At 47.1% G+C, this 22,415-nt stretch overlaps 2 protein-coding genes across 4 annotated transcripts; one reads left to right on the top strand and one right to left on the bottom strand.

Annotated features, from left to right (window-relative positions):
- Positions 1-4,611: 4,611 nt before the first annotated feature.
- Positions 4,612-22,031, bottom strand: LOC140419606 (uncharacterized). Of its 3 annotated transcripts, none has more exons than XR_011945895.1 (2): positions 21,928-22,031; positions 4,612-5,652 (listed from the first exon to the last, which is right to left on the bottom strand). XR_011945895.1 is itself a non-coding variant. In XM_072503529.1 (2 exons), exon 2 carries the CDS (start codon positions 20,389-20,391, stop codon positions 19,438-19,440), a length of 954 nt encoding a protein of 317 aa, XP_072359630.1. In that variant the 5' UTR covers positions 20,392-20,468; positions 21,928-22,017; the 3' UTR covers positions 19,300-19,437. The 3 variants fall into 3 exon arrangements, 2 of the variants coding, with proteins under 2 accessions (XP_072359630.1, XP_072359631.1); XM_072503529.1 differs by lacking the exon at positions 4,612-5,652 and adding an exon at positions 19,300-20,468 and having other exon boundaries at positions 21,928-22,017; XM_072503530.1 differs by lacking the exon at positions 4,612-5,652 and adding an exon at positions 19,300-20,468 and having other exon boundaries at positions 21,915-21,990.
- LOC140419602 (ER membrane protein complex subunit 4-like) lies at positions 8,254-14,127 on the top strand. Its single transcript, XM_072503520.1, has 5 exons — positions 8,254-8,383; positions 8,994-9,105; positions 9,324-9,477; positions 11,577-11,737; positions 12,211-14,127. The coding sequence occupies exons 1-5, from the start codon at positions 8,304-8,306 to the stop codon at positions 12,244-12,246; spliced, it is 543 nt and encodes a 180-aa protein (XP_072359621.1). The 5' UTR covers positions 8,254-8,303; the 3' UTR covers positions 12,247-14,127.
- Positions 22,032-22,415: the final 384 nt, after the last annotated feature.

The following is a 22,415-nucleotide window of genomic DNA, read 5'->3' on the forward strand; positions in this document are numbered from 1 at the left end:
GAAAAAGGGAAGGTCTGTCTGGACAACGTGGGGGTGCCGGGAAGGGATTCAGTTGTTATCCCTCTGATCAGAATATTTATCGATACAGTCCTACCGGGACAAGGCCATTCACCTGCCCACATTGTGACAAGAGATTCACTCGATTTTCAAATATGTTGCGACACCAGCAGGTTCACACTGGGGAGAAACCCTTCAATTGCTCCCAATGTGGAAAGCGATTCACTCAGTCATCCCACTTGCTGACACATCAACGAGTCCACACTGGAGAGAGACCATTCACCTGCTCAGTGTGTGAAAAGAGATTCACAGAGTCATCAGCCCTGCTGAGACACCAGCAAGTTCACACTGGAGAGAGGCCATTCCCCTGCTCTGTGTGTGGGAAGGAATTTGCTGAGTCATCAATCCTGCTGAGACACCAGTGCGTTCACACTGGGGAGAGGCCATTCCCCTGCTCTGTGTGTGGGAGGGGGTTCACCCAATCATCCAACCTTGTGAGACACCAGCGAGTTCACAAGTAACTGCAATGTTCCAATTCTACAGTTATTGCTGCTGTTAATCAGATTCAGGAGGGAAGCTTGTTCATTATGAAACAGGGGAGTGTTTATGCTGTTGGTGATAGCCACAGTAACCGGGTTGCAGTTGGAAGACTTTGCATTTATAATAATAATCTTTATTGTCACACGTAGGCTTACATTTACACTGCAATGAAGTTACTATGAAAATCCCCTAGTCGCCACATTCCAGCGCCTGTTTGGGTACACGGAGGGAGAATTCAGAATGTCCAAATTACCTGACAGCATGTCTTTCTGGATTTGTGGGAGGAAACCAGAGCACCCGGAGGAAAACAACGCAGACACAGGGAGAACTCTGCACTGACAGTGCCCTAAGCAGGGAATCGAACCTGGGACTCTGGCGCTGTGAAGCAACAGTGCTAACCACTGTGCTACCGTGCCGCACATGGTATTATAGTGCCTTTGTAATATATAGTGCCTTCCACAACTTCGGATGTCTCTGTACAATAAGCTTCCAAAAACAGCAATGCGATAATGACCAGAGATTCTTTAGTGAGATTGGTTGAGAGTAAACTAGTCCGAGAGCAGTGAGAACTCCCCTGCGTCCTCCTAACAGTGCTTGGAGATTTTCTTTAAGAATATTACTACAGAATAGATAAGGGAAACCAATGGATGTGGTGCATTTGGATCTTCAGAAGACTTCTGATAAACTCCCACGGAGGAGGTTAGTAAACATAAGAGTGAGGGGGGGGGGGGGGGGGGAGTATAATGGCACGGATTGAGGATTCACAGAAAACAGAGAGTAGGAATAAATGGGTCATTTTCAGGTTGGCAGACTGAATAGTGAGGTATGACAAGGATCAGTACTCAGGCTCCAGCTATTCACAATCTATATCAATGATTTGGGTGGGGATATTTCCATGTTTGCTGATGACTCAAAACTCGGTGAGAATGCGTGTTGTGAGGAGGATGAAAAGAGGATTCAAGATGATTTAGACAGGCTAATGAATGGGCAAGAACATGGCAGATGGATGATAATATAGAAAACATTTGAAGTTATCCTCTTTGGTAGGAGGAACGGTGATGTAGAATATTTCTTAAATGGTGAGAGATTGGGAAGTGCCGATATCCAGAGGGATCTGGGTATCCTTGTTCACGAGTCACCAAAATCAGGCGTAGCAAGTGATCAGGAAGGCAAATGGTATGTTGAACTTCATTGCAAGAGGATCTGAGTATGTGTTGGAATTTATCATCAGGTTAGCAAGACATTACTAAAACCAAAATGGTTCAGTACATAAAAGCCTGGGACTTCTGACCTGGTCTAGCTTTCAGCAGAGGAACCAGATTAGAACAATGTGCTGATTACACTCACAGCTCTTTCTAATCTGTCCTCCTTTGAGTATCCAATAATCTCATGGTCTTAGTATGCAGTGATTTATGTAATACAAAGAACAAAGAAAAGTACAGCACAGGAACAGGCCCCTCGACGCTCCAAGCCTGCGCCGACCATGCTGCCCGACTAACATAAAATCTTCTACACTTCCGGGGTCCGTATCCCTCTATTCCCATCCTATTCATGTATTTGTCAAATGCCCCTTAAACGTCACTATTGTCCCTGCTTCCAACACCTCCTCCGGCAGCGAGTTCCAGTCACCCAGTACCCCTCTGTGTAAAAAACTTGCCTTGTACATCTCCTCTAAACCTTGCCCCTCGTACCTTAAACCCTAGTCGCCCCCTAGTAATTGACCCTCTACCCTGGGAAAAAGCCTCTGACTATCCACTCTGTCTATGCCCCTCATAATTTTGTCGACCTCTATCAGGTCGCCCCTCAACCTCCGATGTTTGATGGGGCAGGGCAAAGGGAATTTTACCCTTATCAAAACTGTGCATTACCTACTCTCTGGCACTGTTTGATGTGTCATGTAGTGGGAGTTTTCCTTTGTACCTAGCCTGGGCGGTACATGTCCTGTGAGTTTATGATGGGATGATTTAGAGAGAACTTTGTTCTGTACCTTAGAAAACGTAGAGGGAGACTTGTACTGTTTCTGACAAGCGTTGTACCTGCCCCAAGTAACTTCCATTTCAGAAGAGGTGCATTAAATTTACCCAGAAGGCAGAGGTGAAATGAAATGAATGAAAATGAAAATCGCTTATTGTCACAAGTAGGCTTCAAATGAAGTTACTGTGAAAAGCCCCTAGTGGGCCACCTTCTTGAACCTCTTCAGTCCATGTGGTGTAGGTCTACCCACAACACTTTAGGAAGGATATTGATGCAGCAACAGTGAAGGAACGGCGATATGTTTCCAAGTAAGGTTGGCGTGGCTTGGAGGGGAACTTCCAGGAGGTGATGTTCCATACATCCCTTGTCCTTCTAGATGAAGTGGTTGAGTATGGGAAGAGATTCACTCAGTAACCTATCTGCTTCATGGGTAAGAACTTTGCTGATAATGGATCCACTGCTTTTCAGAAATCCTGGACTTAATTTCAAATTGTACCAGATTGTTTCCCCCTAACAGGTTCAATATACATTGTGGTTTTGCACTTTTTGCGGTGTTCCGTAAAATTATTGAAAAACATTGAACAAATACATTTTTTTAAAAAACTGAACTGATTCACTAATGTCCTTGAGAGAAGGAAATCTGCCGTCCTTACTCAGTCTGACCGACATGTGACTCTAGACCCACAGCAATATAGTAGACTCTTAACTGTCTCGTCCAGGGCAATTAGGGATGGGCAATAAATATGAACGAATTTTTTCAAAATCAGTCCATTGAGCCTGCTCCATCATTGGATATGGTCACTTTACTGCCGCCCCCATAAGAGACTTTTGGCCTCTCTTCCAATTGCCTGCCTGTGTCTGGGAGACTCTGGGAACGTAGCGTGTGGTGTCCACCAGAACAGTTGACACCTTGCACAATCGGTGGGTTCCTCAGAGTACAGAGTGTCTCACAGACATTGGTAATAACATTCTGGTTTAGCCAGGAAGATTCGCTTGCTCTTGTTGGGACTTTGTTTCTGATTTTGGTTTATTTTATTATGATTGAACAACACATTTGGGAAAACAAGAAAAGAATGAATGTTGCATAGAAACTAGAATTGTCTGTTGTAAATTTCTCTCCTGCACTGACAGCAATGACTTGTGTAAACTCTGTTTATAGGATGTTAGGAGATGATTTGTGGATGGGGAACTCAAACCAAGCATCACATTAAGATCTGATCATCACTTGATTTCACTCGGAGCTGAATATCATCAAGCTTTGAATGTCAAAAGATAAATATTTATCTGTTTTGTCTGCGGGAAATGATTTCAAACATCAGTGTGACTGGAAAAGCACCGAGACATATACACACCCAAGTGAGAGTGTTCCAGTAGACCTTTAAGCAGTTACACAGCCTGAACAAACATCACACCATTCACAGCGGGGAGAAACCAGACATATATTCTGTGTGTGGACGAGGCTTCAACTGATCATCCAACCTGGAGAGACACAAATTCATTCGCACTACAAAGTAACCGTGGAAATGTGGGGTCTGTGGGAAGGGATTTCTTTGACTCAATTCCTCCCTCCTGCCTGTTCGCCAGAACCCTTGATTCTCTGAGAGACCAAAATTCAGTCTATTTCTGTCTTTAATATGTTCGACAATGGAAACAGAACATTTAAATTTATAGGACTAAAGCTGGCCAGTTGGCCCATCATATCTGTATCAGCCCACCCCCACTTTCTAGCTCTTGATCTGTAACCTTGTAGGTTACAACATGTCAAATTCCTCACTTTAATGATTTGTTTTACGGTCACTCTCTACTGCGTAACCGCTAAATAATCACAAGAAAGTGAATTGTGAATCACAATGGTGGGGTTTTTACCCAGCATTCCCCACAGTGGCGAATGTCCCCTATCTACACCACTGGAGACCAGTGTACAGGTGCCGTGTCGCCCAGTATTTGGAGCATGCGCTGTGTCAGTCTTGACCATGGATAGGTGTTTATTTGTCACATCTACAGCTGGTCGAAGGAGTGATGGAGCAGGCGGCTGGATGGGGAGGATTTGAAAACAGAGAGAGAGAGAGGGAAAAAAAACCCTGGGATGCTTGGAGAAACCACCTTAACAATTGCTCATTTAATCTCCACACAGTCACTTCTGGAACAAGGTTAACGTTGGTTATTCCGTCTGATCCGTCAGGGTGATCCAGATTTATAGAGAATTAGTTTGGTTCAATAGATCATTGGTTTGCTTCAAAATCATAAGTGTGGCAGGTTCCGAATTGTGATGATGCTACAAATATAACAAGTAATTAGGATTCATCACATAGTTATAGACAGCCATTAAATAAAAGTATAAAGTAATAAAAATATTACACATTATGATCATTTCATCAGACAAATAATTACAATAGGTTACAAAAAGCAGGACTCCTTGACCAGCAGAATAGAAATGATTCTCTGCAATCTGCATTTTGTATTAAATCCACAGATCATATGTTGTCAGCATGAGTTCATTAAATTCTCAATCATTTACATACTGTCTGTGAGCTTTAAAAAGTAGGTCATTGCACTGCCTTGTAGTCTATTTGTTCAATATCTTATTTGTGGAATAGAGTCCTTTCTCCTGAATTCCAATCCACATTTATATTTATGTGGCTGTGACAAGAGATCATAGATTTAAGTGTTTTCCAGTGAAGTCTAATAGAAAGTTTTCCAACTTGCTGGGAACACATATTCAGACGATTGATTGTGAAACGTTTCAACAGGATTCATGAATGAAGTGAATTATCAAACATGATTCTATCTCTATTTGTACAAATTTGTTAAAGGGATGCAGGAAAATATATCCAACACTTTATCTGTATTTCAGCCCAGTGGGGAGGGAGAGTGTGTGGGACGGGGATCTGCAGCTGTAGTGGAATAAGAGGAAAAAATGGTCCCTAGAAACGAGAATTATCTGTTCTGCATTTCTATCCTCTACTTCCAGTGATGACTTTGGACTTTTTACAGAGCATGAGAAAGTGAGGATTTGCAGATGAGGATTTGCAGATGAGGAAAGCAAACATCATGTCAAGATCTAGCAGAGTCATTCGATTCATCAGGACTTGAATATCATTGGTCTTTGAATGTCGAAGGAGAAATGTTTGTCTGTTCTGCCTGTGAGAAAAGATTCCAAACATCAGTGTGACTGGAAAAACACTGAGACACACACATAGCCGAGTGAGAGTGTTCCAGTAAACTGACTGAAAACATCAGTGTGACTGGAAAAGCAACGAGACCCACACAACACACACCCGAGTGAGAGAGTACCAGTGAACTGACTGTGGAAAGAGCTTTAACCAAATACACAGCCTGAAGAAACATCACACCATTTACAGTGAGGCGAAACCGTTCACATGTTCTGTGTCCGATCAAGATTGCAACTGATCATCCAACCTGGAGACACAAGGACACCTGCATCATGGAGAAACCTTGGAACTGTGGGAAGGGATTCAGTTACCCTTCCCAGCTGGAGAGCCATCGGCGCAGTCACACTGGGGAGAGACCGTTCACCTGCTCCATGTGTGGAAAGGAATTTGCAAAGTCATCCAGCCTGGGGTCACACCAGCTTGTTCACACTGACAAGAGACCATTCAGTTGCTCTCATTGTGAGAAGAAATTTAGACAATCATCTCACCTTATTCAACACCAGCGAATTCATACTGGGGAAAGGATATTCACCTGCTCAGTGTGTGGGAAACAATTCATTCAATCATCCAATCTCCAGACACACCAACGCACTCACAGTGGGGAGAAACCATTCACCTGCCCAGAGTGTGGGAAGGGATTCAATTGATCATCCAACCTGCTGAGACACCAGCGGGTTCATGTGTGACTGCAGGAGTTGGATGTTGTTGTTAATCACATCCTTTGTTTATTTCTGCTCAAGTTAATAACCCCTATAACTGGGCTGGAGTTTGATGTTCTCCACAGGACAGGTGATGTGCTGGGACTGCAGTATGTGGGTGTTTTTGGAGAACGTTACAATCCTGGGCAATCATATCTGCGGAGTGTCTGCAACTTGCAGAACCTGGGCTCAGGGGTATTGAGCTGGAGTCTGAGTTGCTGACATTGTGGGGCATTAAGGAGAGGGAAAGTCACCTGGACACTTCCCCAAGGCTCAGTAGAAATTTGCAGAGGGTGGGGGACTCAATTTTCTGCATCAATCGACAGTTTGAAATGTGTGGGGGTAAGTGAGGAACGATCAGTGAGCTGCAGCTGTCTGATAGCGCAGTGTATTACTGCAGGCTGAGAGACTCAGTGACAGGAACCAGAGGGAACCTCATATAAAACACTGTTGCAGTGGGACATGAGCTCTGAAGAGAGAAGTCAGATTTCATGCACTGCCCTTATATTTTTCTGCTCTATTTGATATACCACTGATAGAGGATAACAAGAACAAATCTTACCCTTTTTATGTCCCCAGTGGAAGGTTAATCAGAACCTACCCTGTCACCAAGCTGAATCTAATTCATGACAGTGAATAAAATATGGGCAGCACGGTAGCACAGTGTCATAGTTTATGTCATAGAATTTACAGTGCAGAAGGAGGCCATTCGGCCCATCGAGTCTGCACCGACTCTTGGAAAGAGCACCCTACCCAAGCCCACACCTACACCCTATCCCCATAACCCAGTAACGCCACCCAACACTAAGGGCAATTTTGGACACCAAGGGCAATTTAGCATGGCCAATCCACCTAACCTGCACATCTTTGGACTGTGGGAGGAAACCGGAGCACCCGGAGGAAACCCACGCACACACAGGGAGAACGTGCAAACTCCGCACAGGCAGTGACCCAAGCCAGGAATTGAACCTGGGACCGTGGAGCTGTGAAGCAATTGTGCTAACCACTATGCTACCGTGCTGCCTGCAGTGGTCAGCACTGTTGCTTCACAGCACCAGGGACCCGGGTTCGATTCCAGGCTTGGTCACTGTCTGTGCGGAATCTGCATGTTCTCCCCATGGGTTTCCTCCGGGTGCTCCGGTTTCCTCCCACAAGTTCCGAAAGACGTGCTTACTAGGTGATTTAGACATTCGGAATTCTGCCTCAGTGTACCTGAACAGGCACCAGAGTGTGATGACAAGGGGCTTTACACAGTAAATTCATCGCAGTGTTAATGTAAGCCTACTTGTAACATTAATAAAGATTATTATTAAACAGGACATCTTCATCTACATTCAACACCTGTTCTTTGAGATGATTTATTTCAAATCAATTAAAGATCAAACTGTCTCTCGGATCAATGAGATCGCTGTCATTATTTCATTGCAATTAATTGGTTACATCAGTGATATTGTGATTCTAATCAACCTTTACAGCAACATTGCTGTTGACCAATGTGTGCAAATTGTCCTCCCATCAGTTCCAGCACCTGCAGGAATCCACAATATTTCATTGCAACTTGGCTGCAAGGTTTAGCCCTGAGCCTGGTGGTAGCTTCACTCATGATACCCAGTTACATGTGAGATAGAAATGGGCCGGGAATAGAAGTAAAATATTGCGGATGCTAGAAATCTGAAATAAAAACAAAATGCTGGATAAACTCAGCAAGTCTCGCATCACTTGTGAAGAAACCGTTGACATTTGGGTGCTCGACGTGCCCCTAACAAAGATGGGGGAAACGTCAGCGATGTCTGCATTTCGCCGAGGACGTCCGGACAGCAGCGCATGCGCATTGCAGCGGGTGTGGTTTGTTGACGGAAGCGCGCGGATTATTCCCCGGATCAGATTTGAGGAGGGACGGTCAACGGTCGCCGGCGTTGCTATGGCTGCGGGGGCGGCGCTCGCCAACCGCGCGCGCTGGCAGAAGTGGACCCTCGAGCTCAACCCGAGCGGCAGCCGCAGGTGCAGAGGCCGCGCTGGAGCCTGGGGCTCGAGTAGGAGGCGCAGGCCGGGCCAGCCTGCTCTCTCGCAGGGAGGGCACCGCACACTGACCCGGGGATGTGGGCATCAACCTAAAACTTTCCACCCCACGGTTTCCCAGGGCCCTTCCGCCCCTTGGCAGAAACAGCTTCTCCGGCCCCACTTGGCTTCTTTTCCCGGGGTCACGACCCTGCGACGCCATCTTGGTTTCAGCCCCCCACCTGAGTGTTGGCTGGAGGAACGATTGCTCGTTTCTGGGGCCGGGTGCTGCAGTGGGTCTCTCTCGACATTCAACATCGTTCACTTTCAAACTAAAATTTATTGCCTCCGGTGACTCGGTGCAATCGCCTTTTAATGGAGGACTGGACAAGGGGATTGGCACCCTGATTGTCAGTTGACTTCAATGCACTTTGTGGCTGTCCAATCCCATGGCAGTTTGGTGGATGCAGTGTGCCCTAGGCTTGCTCATGGTTTAGTTCATGCTGGCAGTATTGCCACCACAGTAGGGTCCCTGATGGAGAGACTCCCTCTTTTAAGAGGGTCCTGAAGGGTTTGCTGAGGTGACCTAATTTGTGTTCTCTGTTCTTCACAGGAGCCGTGATAAACAGTATGGCCAGGGCGACTTCATGTGCCCAGTCGCATATTCAGACAAACAGCTTCCAGACATCCGCGTCCAAGAAACAGACCGGATCCTGGTTGAGAAAGTAAGTTGGATTTGAATGTGTCCTCGGTGTCCAGCTGGCCAGGCTTGGTTTGTCAACAGTGGTAAACTGGGTTGGTGAACCGCTGCACCCCATGTACTAAAGGGACCTTTTGTGGTGTTAACCATCATCCTTATTTCCAGGCCTGGGTGTAAGGTCAGTACGTGACCACCCCCAACCTGGCTCCCTTTACTGATGCCCTGCTTGCTTTCTGTTTTCAGCTCTGCTGGGACATCGCCTTGGGCCCACTGAAGCAGCTGCCCATGAATCTGTTCATTATGTACACGGCCGGCAACAACATCTCCATCTTCCCTATCATGATGGTTTGCATGATGGCCTGGAGACCCATACACGCACTGATGTCCATGTCACCAAGTGAGTATTGTATTGATTCTGCAGCTGAGAAACCGCTCTGAACTGGCATCATTTGAATGGAACTTAGAACAGAGTGCTGAGAGCTGGGTGAATAAGGGAGTTCGGGAAGGATGGGAAAGAGGAGCTCTTTTACTTTCCAGCTTTCTCAGCCTTCAAGAAGTGGTCTTACTCTGCTACAGGTGAAGAAGTTAGTTTGTTGGTGAGTAACTGCCAAGTGACATGGGGTTATTCTATTTCCATGGCTCAAAATACTATAGCAACTGGTTCTAAAGTTGATAAAATATATAAAAACAAAAGTAAAACATATTAGGGGTGGCACAGTAGGTTTCTACCTTCAATGTACAGATATCCCTCTGGGGGAGAGATGGGTTAATTGAGAGTGTACACCAGTCAGTGTACATATATCTCCCTGAGATTTCTCTTGGTGTCCAACAATCCATTGATCTCAGCCTGGAATAATGTAGAGAAGTGTGAGGTGATTCACTTTGGAAGGAATAACAGGAATGCGGAATATTTGGCTAATGGTAAAGTTCTTGAAAGTGTGGCTGAGCAGAGGGATCTAGGTGTCCATGTACATAGATCCCTGAAAGTTGCCACCCAGGTTGATAGGGTTGTGAAGAAGGCCTATGGAGTGTTGGCCTTTATTGGTAGAGGGATTGAGTTCCGGAGTCGGGAGGTCATGTTGCAGCTGTACAGAACTCTGGTCCGGCCGCATTTGGAGTATTGCGTACAGTTCTGGTCACCGCATTATAGGAAGGACGTGGAGGCTTTGGAGCGGGTGCAGAGGAGATTTACCAGGATGTTGCCTGGTATGGAGGGAAAATCTTATGAGGAAAGGCTGACGGACTTGAGGTTGTTTTCGTTGGAGAGAAGAAGGTTAAGAGGAGACTTAATAGAGGCATACAAAATGATCAGGGGGTTGGATAGGGTGGACAGTGAGAGCCTTCTCCCGCGGATGGATATGGCTGGCACGAGGGGACATAACTTTAAACTGAGGGGTAATAGATATAGGACAGAGGTCAGAGGTAGGTTCTTTACGCAAAGAGTAGTGAGGCCGTGGAATGCCCTACCTGCTACAGTAGTGAACTCGCCAACATTGAGGGCATTTAAAAGTTTATTGGATAAACATATGGATGATAATGGCATAGTGTAGGTTAGATGGCTTTTGTTTCGGTGCAACATCGTGGGCCGAAGGGCCTGTACTGCGCTGTATTGTTCTATGTTCTATGTTCTATAATCCGTGATTGAACATCCACAACTCTCTGGGTTAGAGACAACTCGTGGGGTGAGGAAATTCCTCTTCAGCTCAGTCCGAACTAGCTGCCCCCCTGAGGCTATGTCTCTGTGTTCTGGATTCTGCAGCCAGAGGAAACCGTGTCTCCGCATCTCCCTGTCAAATCCTCTTTACAATTATATCTGTTTCAATCAGATCAACTCTCAGTCTCGTAAACCCAAGAGAGTAAAAGGCCCATTCTTCCCAATCTCTCCTCGTTGGACAATCCTGTCATCCCAGGAACCAATCTGGTGAGTCTTTGTTACCCTCCCTCCTTGGCAATTCTGTAGCTAAGGAGACCCAAACTGCATAAGTTGTTCCTGCTGTGTTTTTACCAAAACTCTGTACAATTGCAGAAAGATTTCCTCACTCAAACTCCAGTGAATCATAGAAACTCTACAGTGCAGAAGGAGGCCATTTGGCCCATCGAGTCTGCACCAACCATTTGAAAGGCCACTATACAGAGACTCAATTCCCTCCCTAACCCTGTAACCCCACCTGACCTTTGGACACTTGAGGGGCAATTTATCTTGGCCAATCCACCGAACCTGTACTGTGGGAGGAAACCAGAGAACCTGGAGGAAACTCAGGCAGACACGGGGCGAACGTGCAGATTCAGCACGGACAGTCACCCAAAGCTGTAATCAAACCCCAGTTCTGGCGCCATCCCTTGGTGAAGGCTAACGGAACATCTGCCTTCCTAATTTCTTGCTGTATCTCCATGCTGTCTGTTTGTGATTTGAGTACAAGGATCCCCCAATTCACTGTGAACATTTCAGTCTCTCCCCTGTTCCTGATCTTTCTGTTTTTCCATTCTCACTCCCAGTCTTTAAGGTCCTGGGGAATTCGACTCAGCACTGGCTGCAGCGTCTGCTCTACTTCATCGGCAACCTGCTGGGGTTGGCCCTAGCCGTCTACAAGTGCCAGGTGATGGGGCTGCTGCCCACACACTCCTCCGACTGGCTGGCATTCCTCCAGCCGCCCCAGGTAAGATCTGAACTCGGAACGTGAGGGGGAGCCAGGAAAATAGGAAGAGGAGGAGACCGGTCAGCGCTCTGGAGCCTGAGCAACGGGCCCAACATTCCCTGGAGTTTAGATGCTCCGATTGAAAGGTGTGAAATTCTGAGGAGACTCCATAAGGTTGATGCGGAGAGGCTAATTCCCGGAGAGTCAGGGACACGGGGCCACAGTCTTGATAAGGGGCGGCCATTTTGGACTGAGATGAGGGAGAATTTCTTCACCCAGAGGGTTTGTGAATCTTTGGCATTCTCTATCCCAGGGAATGCTGGATGTTCTGTTATTGAGTGTGTTCAAGGCTGAGGTGGAGATATCTTTGGGAATTGAGGGGTGGGGAAGAGTGGAGTTGAGGTCGATGATCAGCCGTGATCTTGTTGAATAGTGGAGCAGGCTCGCCAGGAACTATTCCCACTCCTATTCCTGACGTTCCTCTCTTTTCACAGAGAGTGGAGTACACGGGCGGGGGGCTGGTCCTGTGATGGTCCCACTCTCCTCCCATCGCTCGGAGAGACAACGCCCGAGGATGATCGACACTGGACTGAATCTGTTTCCGCCTGGTTAACGTCTGACCAGGCTGGCTCCAGGTAACTTGCCCTCCCATCGGTCGGAGAGACAACGCTCGAGGGTGATAACACTGGACTTAATCTGCTTCCGCCTGGTTAACATCGGACCAGGCAGGCTCCAGGTAACCTGCTCTCCCATCGCACCCCCCCCCCCCCCCCCCCCACACACACACACACACAAAGAGACAGACAGCTGGCCCGTGTACACATGACCACAGGAATGGCCGGAGATGTTGGCAGCAACGACTGTGCATTTTGTCACTGGGTATTTATTCATTGATTCTTCAACTCCCTTTGCTGAGCCACAAATGAAGGATGTGTTGCGGCTGACGATGGGACGGGAGGCTCCTGAATCAGTCATTCCCAGATGATCCCGGTGGCTCTTGCTCTCCATCCCTGTCCACCCCCTCAAGTGAATGTAAAATATAAACAGCAACAGCAGGATGGGGAGGGAAGTTCTCTCCGGTGTCCCTCAAACCCCCACTGAAATTAGGTTCCTGACCGTGTGTTGCATAACACTTTGTGGGATCTTACTGTGCATGTGGTAGTCGCCGTCTCCTCCCACAGAACGGCAGGGGCTACACTGCGGGAGTGACCCGTCAAAGGAAGAGATCGTCTTCCTCCTGTGCCTTTTCAGACTGGCCCAGACCTTTCAATCAACACGCCAGCTTTTTGTATCTGAAACACGTTCACTGTTTTCACGTGGGAAACTCGGCAGGGCCTGCACAGCAAGATCCCACAAACACTCCGATTACCACCAGATACCACGTCAGGCTGTTTGAAGGATAATATTGCCGCTCGGACACCAGGCTGGGAAAGGAGTGGGCTGGGTAGGTGCTGCCTTCCTTCTCTCCATCGCATTGGCCTCAGGATCTTGTACATCCACCTGAGGGGGCACAATGTGACAGGGACCCTGGTTTTATGTTCCACAGTACTGACAACAGGAGGCATGTTATTGAATATTTAGTGCTTGTGTATCTGTGAGCAGGCACACATACATACGTGCGTGTCTATGTGCCTGTGTGGGTGTGTGTGTGTGCGCAGTGCATGCCAGTGCACCTCTGCATGTTGCGTGTGTGCGAGGGTGGCTAGGCGCGTGTGGGCGGATGCCTACGGATGAGTACGTGTGCCAATGGATGTGTGTCTGGTCTTTCAACTGCCCTTCCCAGGTTCCAGAAAAGATTTGCTCCAAAGTCAGTCTGGACATTGTACATGAATGTGTTCCACTCTGATACTCTGCACTGTCTCTGAGCTACCGTGCTGCCCAGAGTGTTCCACTCTGATACTCTTCACTGTCACTGAGCTACCGTGCTGCCCAGAGTGTTCCACTCTGATACTCTTCACTGTCACTGAGCTTCCCCGTTAACCTCCTCTGGTGTGTGAAGTGGCTGCAGCATCTCCAGGGGTTTCTGTCAGTCTGGACATTGTACCTGAATGTGTTGTACTCTGCACTGTCACTGAGCTTCCCCATTAACCTCCTCTGGTGTGTGAAGTGACTGCACCATCTCCAGGAGTTTCTGACAGGTCTCGACAATCTGCTTTCACTTCATTTAATGTTTGTGTTTGAATTGTTCCTCTTCTGTTGCTGGGGTCCTAATGGTCAGGGCACACCCCTGACCCCTCCCAACTCTGAGACTGTGCCCGATACAGGAGTGGACTGAGGAGGCTGGAGGCGAATCGGTAACCTCGAGGTGAGTGAAGAAATATTCAGTCAGTCCGAGTTTGGCTCTGCTGTAAAGAAGCTGCAATGTCTTTTCAATTATCCTGTAACTGTGGAAATAAAGAATCTTGGCAAAACTGGGCCTCTGTGAAATGACAGCAAAGGAAAACGAGTCTCAGATTTCACTGACTCCACCAGCTCAAAGCTCTCCTGCTCCTTAATATGTTTCATTTTTAACTCTGCAACAGCCTCGCCTCCTCTGTCCCAGACTTCATGCTGCTGTCTCAGTAAATGGAATGACTGAGTGATCCACACTCAGCTGGTGAACGCTCTCTGTCTCGCTCTCTCCCTGTTGTGCTGGTACCCATGAATTTCAGGCTGATAACTGAATTCCTATCTACAGTCAACAAGAACTTGATATTTATTGCACCTTCAATACAGTAAAAATCATTTACCATTGGAGCTGCTTTCACCAGATATTCTCGTGTTCCAGATCACCAGAATTCACTGAGTAAAATCATCTCTACTCATGTTCACCCTGGCTGTTATGACAAATATTTTAAAGCTGTCTTCTGTTGTTACCAACCACCCTGCCAATGGAAACAACTTCTCTCTATGTTGATGAAAACGCCTCAAATATTTCAGTCTCTCTTTCCTTCACCTTCTCTGATACTGGGAGAACAATCCCGGCTTTGCAGGTCTCTTCACAGAACAGAAACCTCTCATCACTGATACTATTCTAGCAAGGCTTCCCTGTACCGTCTCCAATTCCTTGCTATCTTTCCTAAGCTGCGGTAACACAATATTTCAGATGTGGATTAGCCAATGGTTTAGAAAGTTTCAGTGTAATGTTTTTTTTCCACTCTCTTCCTCCAATAAACCAAAGACCCAATTAGGATGTTTTGACCAAGCTGATCGACCAGAAGGCCTTTGACAAGGTGCCGCATAGGAGACGATTAAATAAGTTTTTAAAAATAAATTTAGAGTACCCAATTATTTTTATTTTCCAATTAAGGAGCAATTTAGTGTGGCCAATCCACCTAACCTGCACATCTTTGGGTTGTGGGGTGAAACCCACGCAGACATGGGGAGAATGTGCAAACTCCACACGGACTGTGACCCAGGGCCGGGATTCAAATCCAGGTCCTCCGCGCCACAGTCCCAGTGCCATCTACTGTGCCACATGCCGCCCTACTTTTAAATAAGTTAAGGGTAAGATCCTGGCGTGGACAGAGGATTGGCTGACTGGCAGAAGGCAGAGAGTGGGGATAAAGGGTCAGTATGGCAGCCAGTGACTCGTGGTGTCCCTCAGGGGTCGGTGCTGGGACCACAACTTTTCAGAATATACATGAATGATCTGAAGGCACTGTTGCTAAGTTTGCAGATGATACAAAGATCTGCAGAGGGACAGGTAGTATTGAGGAAGCAGGTGGGCTGCAGAAGGACTTGGACAGGCTAGGAGAATGGGTAAAGAAGTGGCAGGTGGAATACAATGTGGAAAAATGTGAGGTTATGCACATTGGAAGGAGGAATGGAATCATAGACTATTTACTGAATGGGGAAGTGCTTAGGAAATCAGAAGCACAAAGGGTCTTGGGAGTCCTTGTTCAAGATTTTCTTAAGGTGAATGTGCAGGTTCAGTCGGCAGTTAGGAAGGCAAATGCAATGTTAGCATTCATGTCGAGAGGGTGAGAATACATGAGCAGGGATATACTTCTGAGGCTATATAAGGCCCTGATCAGACCCCATTTGGAGTATTGTGAGCAGTTTTGGGCCCCGTATCGAAGGAAGGATGTGCTGGCCTTGGAGAGGGTCCAGAGGCGGTTCACAAGAGTGATCCCAGGAATGAACAGCTTGTTGTATAAGGAGCGATTGAGGACTCTGGGTCTGTACTCGTTGGAGTTTAGAAGGATATGGGGGGATCTTATTGAAACTTATGGGATACTGTGAGGCCTGGATAGAGTGGATGTGGAGAGGATGTTTCCACTTGTAGGAAAAACTAGAACCAGAGAACACAATCTCAGACGAAAGGGACTATCCTTTAACACAGGAGATGAGGAATTTCTTCAGCCAGAGGGTGGTGAATCTCTGGAACTCTTTGCTGCAGAAGGCTGTGGAGGCCAAATCACTGCGTGTCTTTGAGACAGCGATAGATAGGTTTTTAATCAATTAGGGGATCAGGGGTTATCGCGAGATTGCAGGAGAATGGGGATATCAAAATATTAGCCATGATTGAATGGCAGAGCAGACTCGATGGGCCGAGTGGCCTAATTCTGCTCATGTGTCTTATGGTCTTATGGACCTGTCCTGTTGCATTGAAATATTTGTTTATATTCACTCCCGGGTCACTCTACCTGCATTCTGTTTAAAATTGTACTGTTTAGTTTACTTTGCCTCTCTTCATTCTTCCTTCCAATTACATCCTTTTTTGAAAAATGTTTTGAAATATTGTTTAAAAATAAATTTAGAGTACCCAATTCATTTTTTCCAATTAAGGGAAATTTAGCCTGGCCAATCCACCTACCCTGCATATCTTTGGGTTGTGAGGGTGAAACCCACACAAACACGGGGAGAATGTGCAAACTCCACACGGACAGTGACCCAGAGCCGGGACCGAACCTGGGACCTCGGTGCCGTGAGGCAGCAGCACTAACCACTGCACCACCATGCTGACTCATTCCAAATACATCCTTGATTTGAATCACTTTGGGATGTTGTGAGCTTGTAAAAGATGCAAAATGAACACCAGTATTTTCTATCACATTTACAGCTGACTTAAGTTGGAGATTTTGCTCTGGAACGTTTAAATGAGAGACAGTCAAAGTTTAACTATTTTACTGCAGAAAGAGTTGGTTATAAATACAAGGTTCTTTAGTGCAGCCTTGGCAAACTGAGTGTAACCCCGAGAGTCTGGTGAGTGGGGGAATTCGGTGAAGGAAGTGTTTGCTCCCTTTTTTACCTTTTTCGCCCTGTACAAATTGGTTCTTACTGGGAAATCATTTGCTATTTGTTGAGTATTTGGTAAGTTGTTCAGGTCTACTCTATTCCTAAGGTTCAGCAGGGAATCAGTGAATTCAGAGGAATGATCCCAGACAGCAGTTCTTAAAGGTTCACTGCAGCCCTGGCAGCTCCATTCTCATCTCAGGAGAGCTCAGCAACTGCAGACACTGTTTACACCGGAGTTCTCCTGGTGCAGCGGGAGCAACATTTTGCTTGAACACCACCAAAACAACCTGATTAATCAGATCACTCGTCAGATGCTGGTTGTGGAATCTCACAGCCAGCACTGGGTGGGGAAGTGAGCAGCACCTGACGTGAGAGAGCACACGGGCAGTAGAGATGTGGACGCTGACGTGTTCTGGTCGGGGGAAGTGTGGACTGAATGTGAGGTTGACCGGGAATTTTAATAGGGGAATGGATGTGGGTTTCAGCAGCAGCCGAGCTGGGGTGGGGTGGAGACAGGCGACATTATGGATTTTGAAATATCTGGTATGAGTGATGGTGTGAATATGTGGTCGGAATCTCATCTTAGCGCGGTGGCACAGTGGTTAGCACTGCTGCCTCGTAGCACCAGAACCTGGATTCAATTCCGGCCTTGGGAGACTGTCTGTGTGGCGTTTACACATCCTTTCTGTGTCTGCGCGGGCTTCCTCCTGGTGCTCTGGTTTCCTCCCACAGTCCACAAACGTGCAGGTTAGGTGGATTGGCCATGCTAAATGACCCCTTAGGTCCAAAGGATGTGCAGGTTAGATGGTTTCGCAGATAGGGCGGGGCAGTGGGCATAGGTAGGGTGCTCTTTTCGAGGGTCAGTGTAGACTTGAAGGGCCAAATGGCCTCCTTCTGCACTGCAGAGATTCTATGATTGTGCAGAGTGTGGTTCAGCCTCAGACAGTTCCCAGGAAGAGGGATGGACTCGGGAGTTAGAGAACGGAATTTCTTTAAAAAAAAAAAATTTAGAGGACCCAATTCATTTTTTCCAATTAAGGGGCAATTTAGCCTGGCCAATACACCTACCCTGCACATCTTTGGTTTGTGGGGGTGAAACCCAGGCAGACACGGGGAGAATGTGCAAACTCCACACGGACAGTGACCCAGAGCCGGGATCGAACCTGGGACCTCGGCGTCGTGAGGCAGCAATGCCAACCATTCTGCCACCGTGCTGCCCTGAGAACGGAATTTCTAATGGTGACCGAACACAATGGCTTTGGTCTTCCCAATTTTTAATTGGAGGAAATTTCTGCTCATCCAGTACTGGATCATAGATCATAGAATTTACAGTGCAGAAGGAGGCCATTCGGCCCATCGAGTCTGCACCGGCTCTTGGAAAGAGCACCCTACCCAAGGTCCACGCTTCCACCCTATCCCCATAACCTAGTAACCTCACCCAACACTAAGGGCAATTTTGGACACTAAGGGCAATTTATCATGGCCAATCCACCGAACCTGCACATCTTTGGACTGTGGGAGGAAACCGGAGCACCCGGAGGAAACCCACGCACACACGGGGAGGATGTGCAGACTCCGCACAGACAGTGACCCAAGACGGAATCGAACCTAGGACCCTGGAGCTGTGAATTAATTGTGCTAACCACTATGCTACCGTGCTGCCCTAAGTGGGCAGCACGATGTGGGATAAGCAGTTTGGTAATTTAGTAACAGTGGAGCAATGGAGAGGGATGGTAGTGAGATAGAGCTGGGTGTTGTCAGTGTCCATGTGAAAACTAACACGCTGCTTTGAGATAATGTCACCTTGTGGCAGCTTGTAGATGAGAAATAGGAGGGGCCAAGGATAGATCCTTGGGGGACACAGAGCACAAGGACTTGGAGAGGAAAGTGATACGAGATGGACGGTACTTTGCAACGACAATGGGAAAAGTTTTTCTTTTTTAAGAGGATAGGTGATGATGGTGGATTTAAAGGTGAGGGTGACGGTACCAAGAGAGAGAGAGAAATGTTAATATCAGCTAACACGGAGAAGCTAACATGGTCAGGATGTGTGAATGGGGTCTAAGGAGCGGAAGGCAGATCTCTGACAAGATCAGCTCTGAGGAAGATTGAAGATAGGAGTGAAAGTGGAGAAAGATGCAGGTTCAGGGCTCAGACTTAGAGAAATGGTTTGGTCTGGTGGGTTAGTGGGAGGGAGGGAAGCAGCAGAGGCAGCTGATCAGATTGTCTCAATCTCAGTGACAAAGAAGCTCCATCAGCTCCTCACACTTCTTGTTGGAGGTGAGGTGAGGATGGAGGAGACTGGGGAACCCTTCAAAGCGAATTAATCTGTTAGAGATTATTTTAAAAATTACCACCCTGTGTTTAACATAAAAGCTGGTTTATTTGACTTTTATGTGAAATGTTAACCATTATAACTGGAGTTTATTAACACCAGCAGAAACAGACCCAATGAATATGGTTCATTCCCGGATACAAGTAACAGAACAATTCAATCACAGTCACTTGTGAAGTTGCTGGTGTAGCAGCAGGTTGGCTGACTGTGTGAATCCCTTCCCACACCCAGGGCAGGTGAACGGTCTTTCCCCAGTGTGAATGCGCCGATGTGTTACCAGGTGCGATGATTGAGTGAATCCTTTGCCACACTCTGAGCAGGTGAACGGCCTCTCTCCACTGTGGATGCGCTGATGTTCCAGCAGGGTGGATAACCGAGTAAATCCCTTCCCACACTCAGAGCAGTTGAAGGGTCTCTCCCCAGTGTGAACTCGCTGATGTACAATCAGATCAGATGATCGCCTAAACCCAGTCCCACAGTGAGAGCATCTGAACGGCCTCTCCCCAGTGTGAACACGTTGATGAAACATCAGTTCCCAGGAACTTGTATAGCCTTTCTCACAGTCCTGACATTTAAATGGTCTCTCCCCGGTGTGAATTCGCTGGTGTGTCCGCAGGTGGGAGGAGTGAGCAAATCCTTTCCCACACGTGGAGCAGATGAATGGCCTCTCCCCAGTGTGAATTCGCTGGTGGACAGTGAGGACAGATAATGTCTTGAAACCAGTCTCGCAGTGAGAGCACTTGAACGGTCTCTCGTCACTGTGAACACATAGATGACCAGTCAGTTCCCGGGAACTTTTATGACACTTCCCACAGACTGGACATTGAAAAGGTCTCTCGTCTGTGTGAACTTGTCGGTGTTGCAGCAGAGAGGATGAACAAGTGAATCCCTTCCCACACTCAGAGCAGGTGAACGGTCTCTCCCCACTGTGACTGCGCTGATGATTCCCCAACTCAGATGGGTAATTAAAGCCCTTCCCACAGTCTCCGCATTTCCAAGGCTTCTCACTGTGGTGACGGTAGTTATGTTTTGTCAGACCAGATGACGGACTAAAGTCTTGTCCATACACAGAACATGTGTCCGGTTTCTTTTCACTGTGAACGGCGCATTTTCCTTCCATGTTTCAAATATGGTAGTACACAGGTTACAATAAACTGGTTTCAGTTTCCCGACTGCAAATCCTCCCCTTCTAATATCCTGTGAAATTGATTTAAAACAGAAAAGATGGAGTGAGAGAGAAGCAATAAAAACACAATGGTAGGTTGTGAAATTGAGCTGAATGAATCTGGACATTTGTGGGGCTGGCACTTCGAAAAAGTGACCATGAATTAACTGGTTCATATGTCCTTCAAGGAAGGGAACCTGCCACTTGGTCTGGACCTACACAATTATCTGGTCTCGCTGGGAGAAGAGAGCCGCCAGCCACTATCTTCACCCCTTCTCCTCTGAACTGCCAGAGTCCGAACCAGACTAAATATTTCACCTTAAACTTGAGCTTTCAACCAGATATCAACATCATCACCATTATTGACTATTTCCACTTCAATAACATCACCCAATTAAGGATGGCAGATTTACACAGTGAATGTCAATGATTTGGAACTCAATCATTATGCTAAAAGGGCGATTACATTCAGGTGCTGATTAATCAAATAATGTGGCCAGATTTTGATGTGAAACTTGGTTCAAGTTTTGTGTCTGCAAATCCTCTTCTAATACGCTCTAAATGGAGGTTTACAAAAACCATCACTGTCAGTCCAGAAACTAAACGCAAAAGAGCCAAACATTTCTCTTGATTTGAGTTTGCTGTATCTAAATCCTCCCCTTCTAACCCCCAGTAAAGGGGTTTCTAAAATCTATCACAGCAGTCCAGGAGAGAAATTCACAACACCCCCACCTCCAGCGTCCTGAACAAAGAAGATGTGGAGATGCTTGGATTGGGGTGAGCTCGGTAAGATGTCTTACACAAGGTTAAAGTCCAACAGGTTTGTTTCAAATCACTAGCTTTCGGAGCACGGTTCCTTCCTCAGGTGAATGAAGAGGTAGGTTCCAGAATCATATCATAGAATTTACAGTGCAGAAGGCGGCCATTCGGCCCATCAAGTCTGCACCGGCTCTTGGAAAGAGCACCCTACCCAAACACACACCACTCTATCCCCATAACCCAGTAACCCCACCCAACACTAAGGGCAATTTTGGACACGAAGGGCAATTTACCATGGCCAATCCACCTAACCTGCACAACTTTGGACTGTGGGAGGAAACCAGAGCACCCGGAGGAAACCCACGCAGACATGGGGAGTATGTGCAGACTCAGCACAGACAGTGACCCAAGCCGGAATCGAACCTGGGACCCTGGAGCTGTGAAGCAATTGTGCTATCCACAATGCTACCGTGCTGCCATATATATATATATATACCTCTTCATTCACCTGAGGAAGGAGCAGCGCTCCGAAAGTAAGTGATTTGAAACAAACCTGTTGGACTTTAACCTGGTGTCAGACTTCTTACTGTGCTCACCCCAGTCCAACGCCGGCATCTCCACATCATCAGCAGCTGGTAAGGATGTGGAAACGTACAGGGAGCCATGCAGTCGGCGGATAGACGGGTAAAATTTATAAATGTCTGGTGAAGGCTTCAAACCTCGAATACGAACCTGCAGATCCCGCGTTTGCTGCTCCGAGTCTTTCTCCCGGGACCAAGCCCTGGGTAACATCCGCCATCTTGGTTCAGCGTGGAGCAGAGCGCATGCGCTAGCGTCTTGGTGGCGGAACATCAAGGTTTCTGTTCCCAGCCGGGTCCTAGTGCCGGGCTAACAGGGCGTTCGCAACTGGTTTTTAACCCACACCCAGGCTGCAGCTGATGTTTGCAGCCTGGAGGACTAGAGGCTGCAGCCCTGTCTCGCTGCCTGAACGGGTTATACAACTTTTGGTTACACTTCAGCCCCAGCCCCAGGCTCGGGTGGGGACGTTGAATGAGTCAGGAGATTTACTCATTGTTACCGGCAGGATTTGTGTGGTTCTTTCCAGCCCATTATCAGGATGTTTGTGTGATATTTTCTTACCCTCAGAGTGATTTGTCTTAATTTAAGAAACATTTCAGCAGCAGGCTTACTGGTGATTTTTAAAAGGAAAGAAGGTTATT

Source organism: Scyliorhinus torazame, chromosome 5 (genome assembly GCF_047496885.1).
Source record: "Scyliorhinus torazame isolate Kashiwa2021f chromosome 5, sScyTor2.1, whole genome shotgun sequence".
In the NCBI taxonomy this organism is placed as follows: Eukaryota; Metazoa; Chordata; class Chondrichthyes; order Carcharhiniformes; family Scyliorhinidae; genus Scyliorhinus; species Scyliorhinus torazame.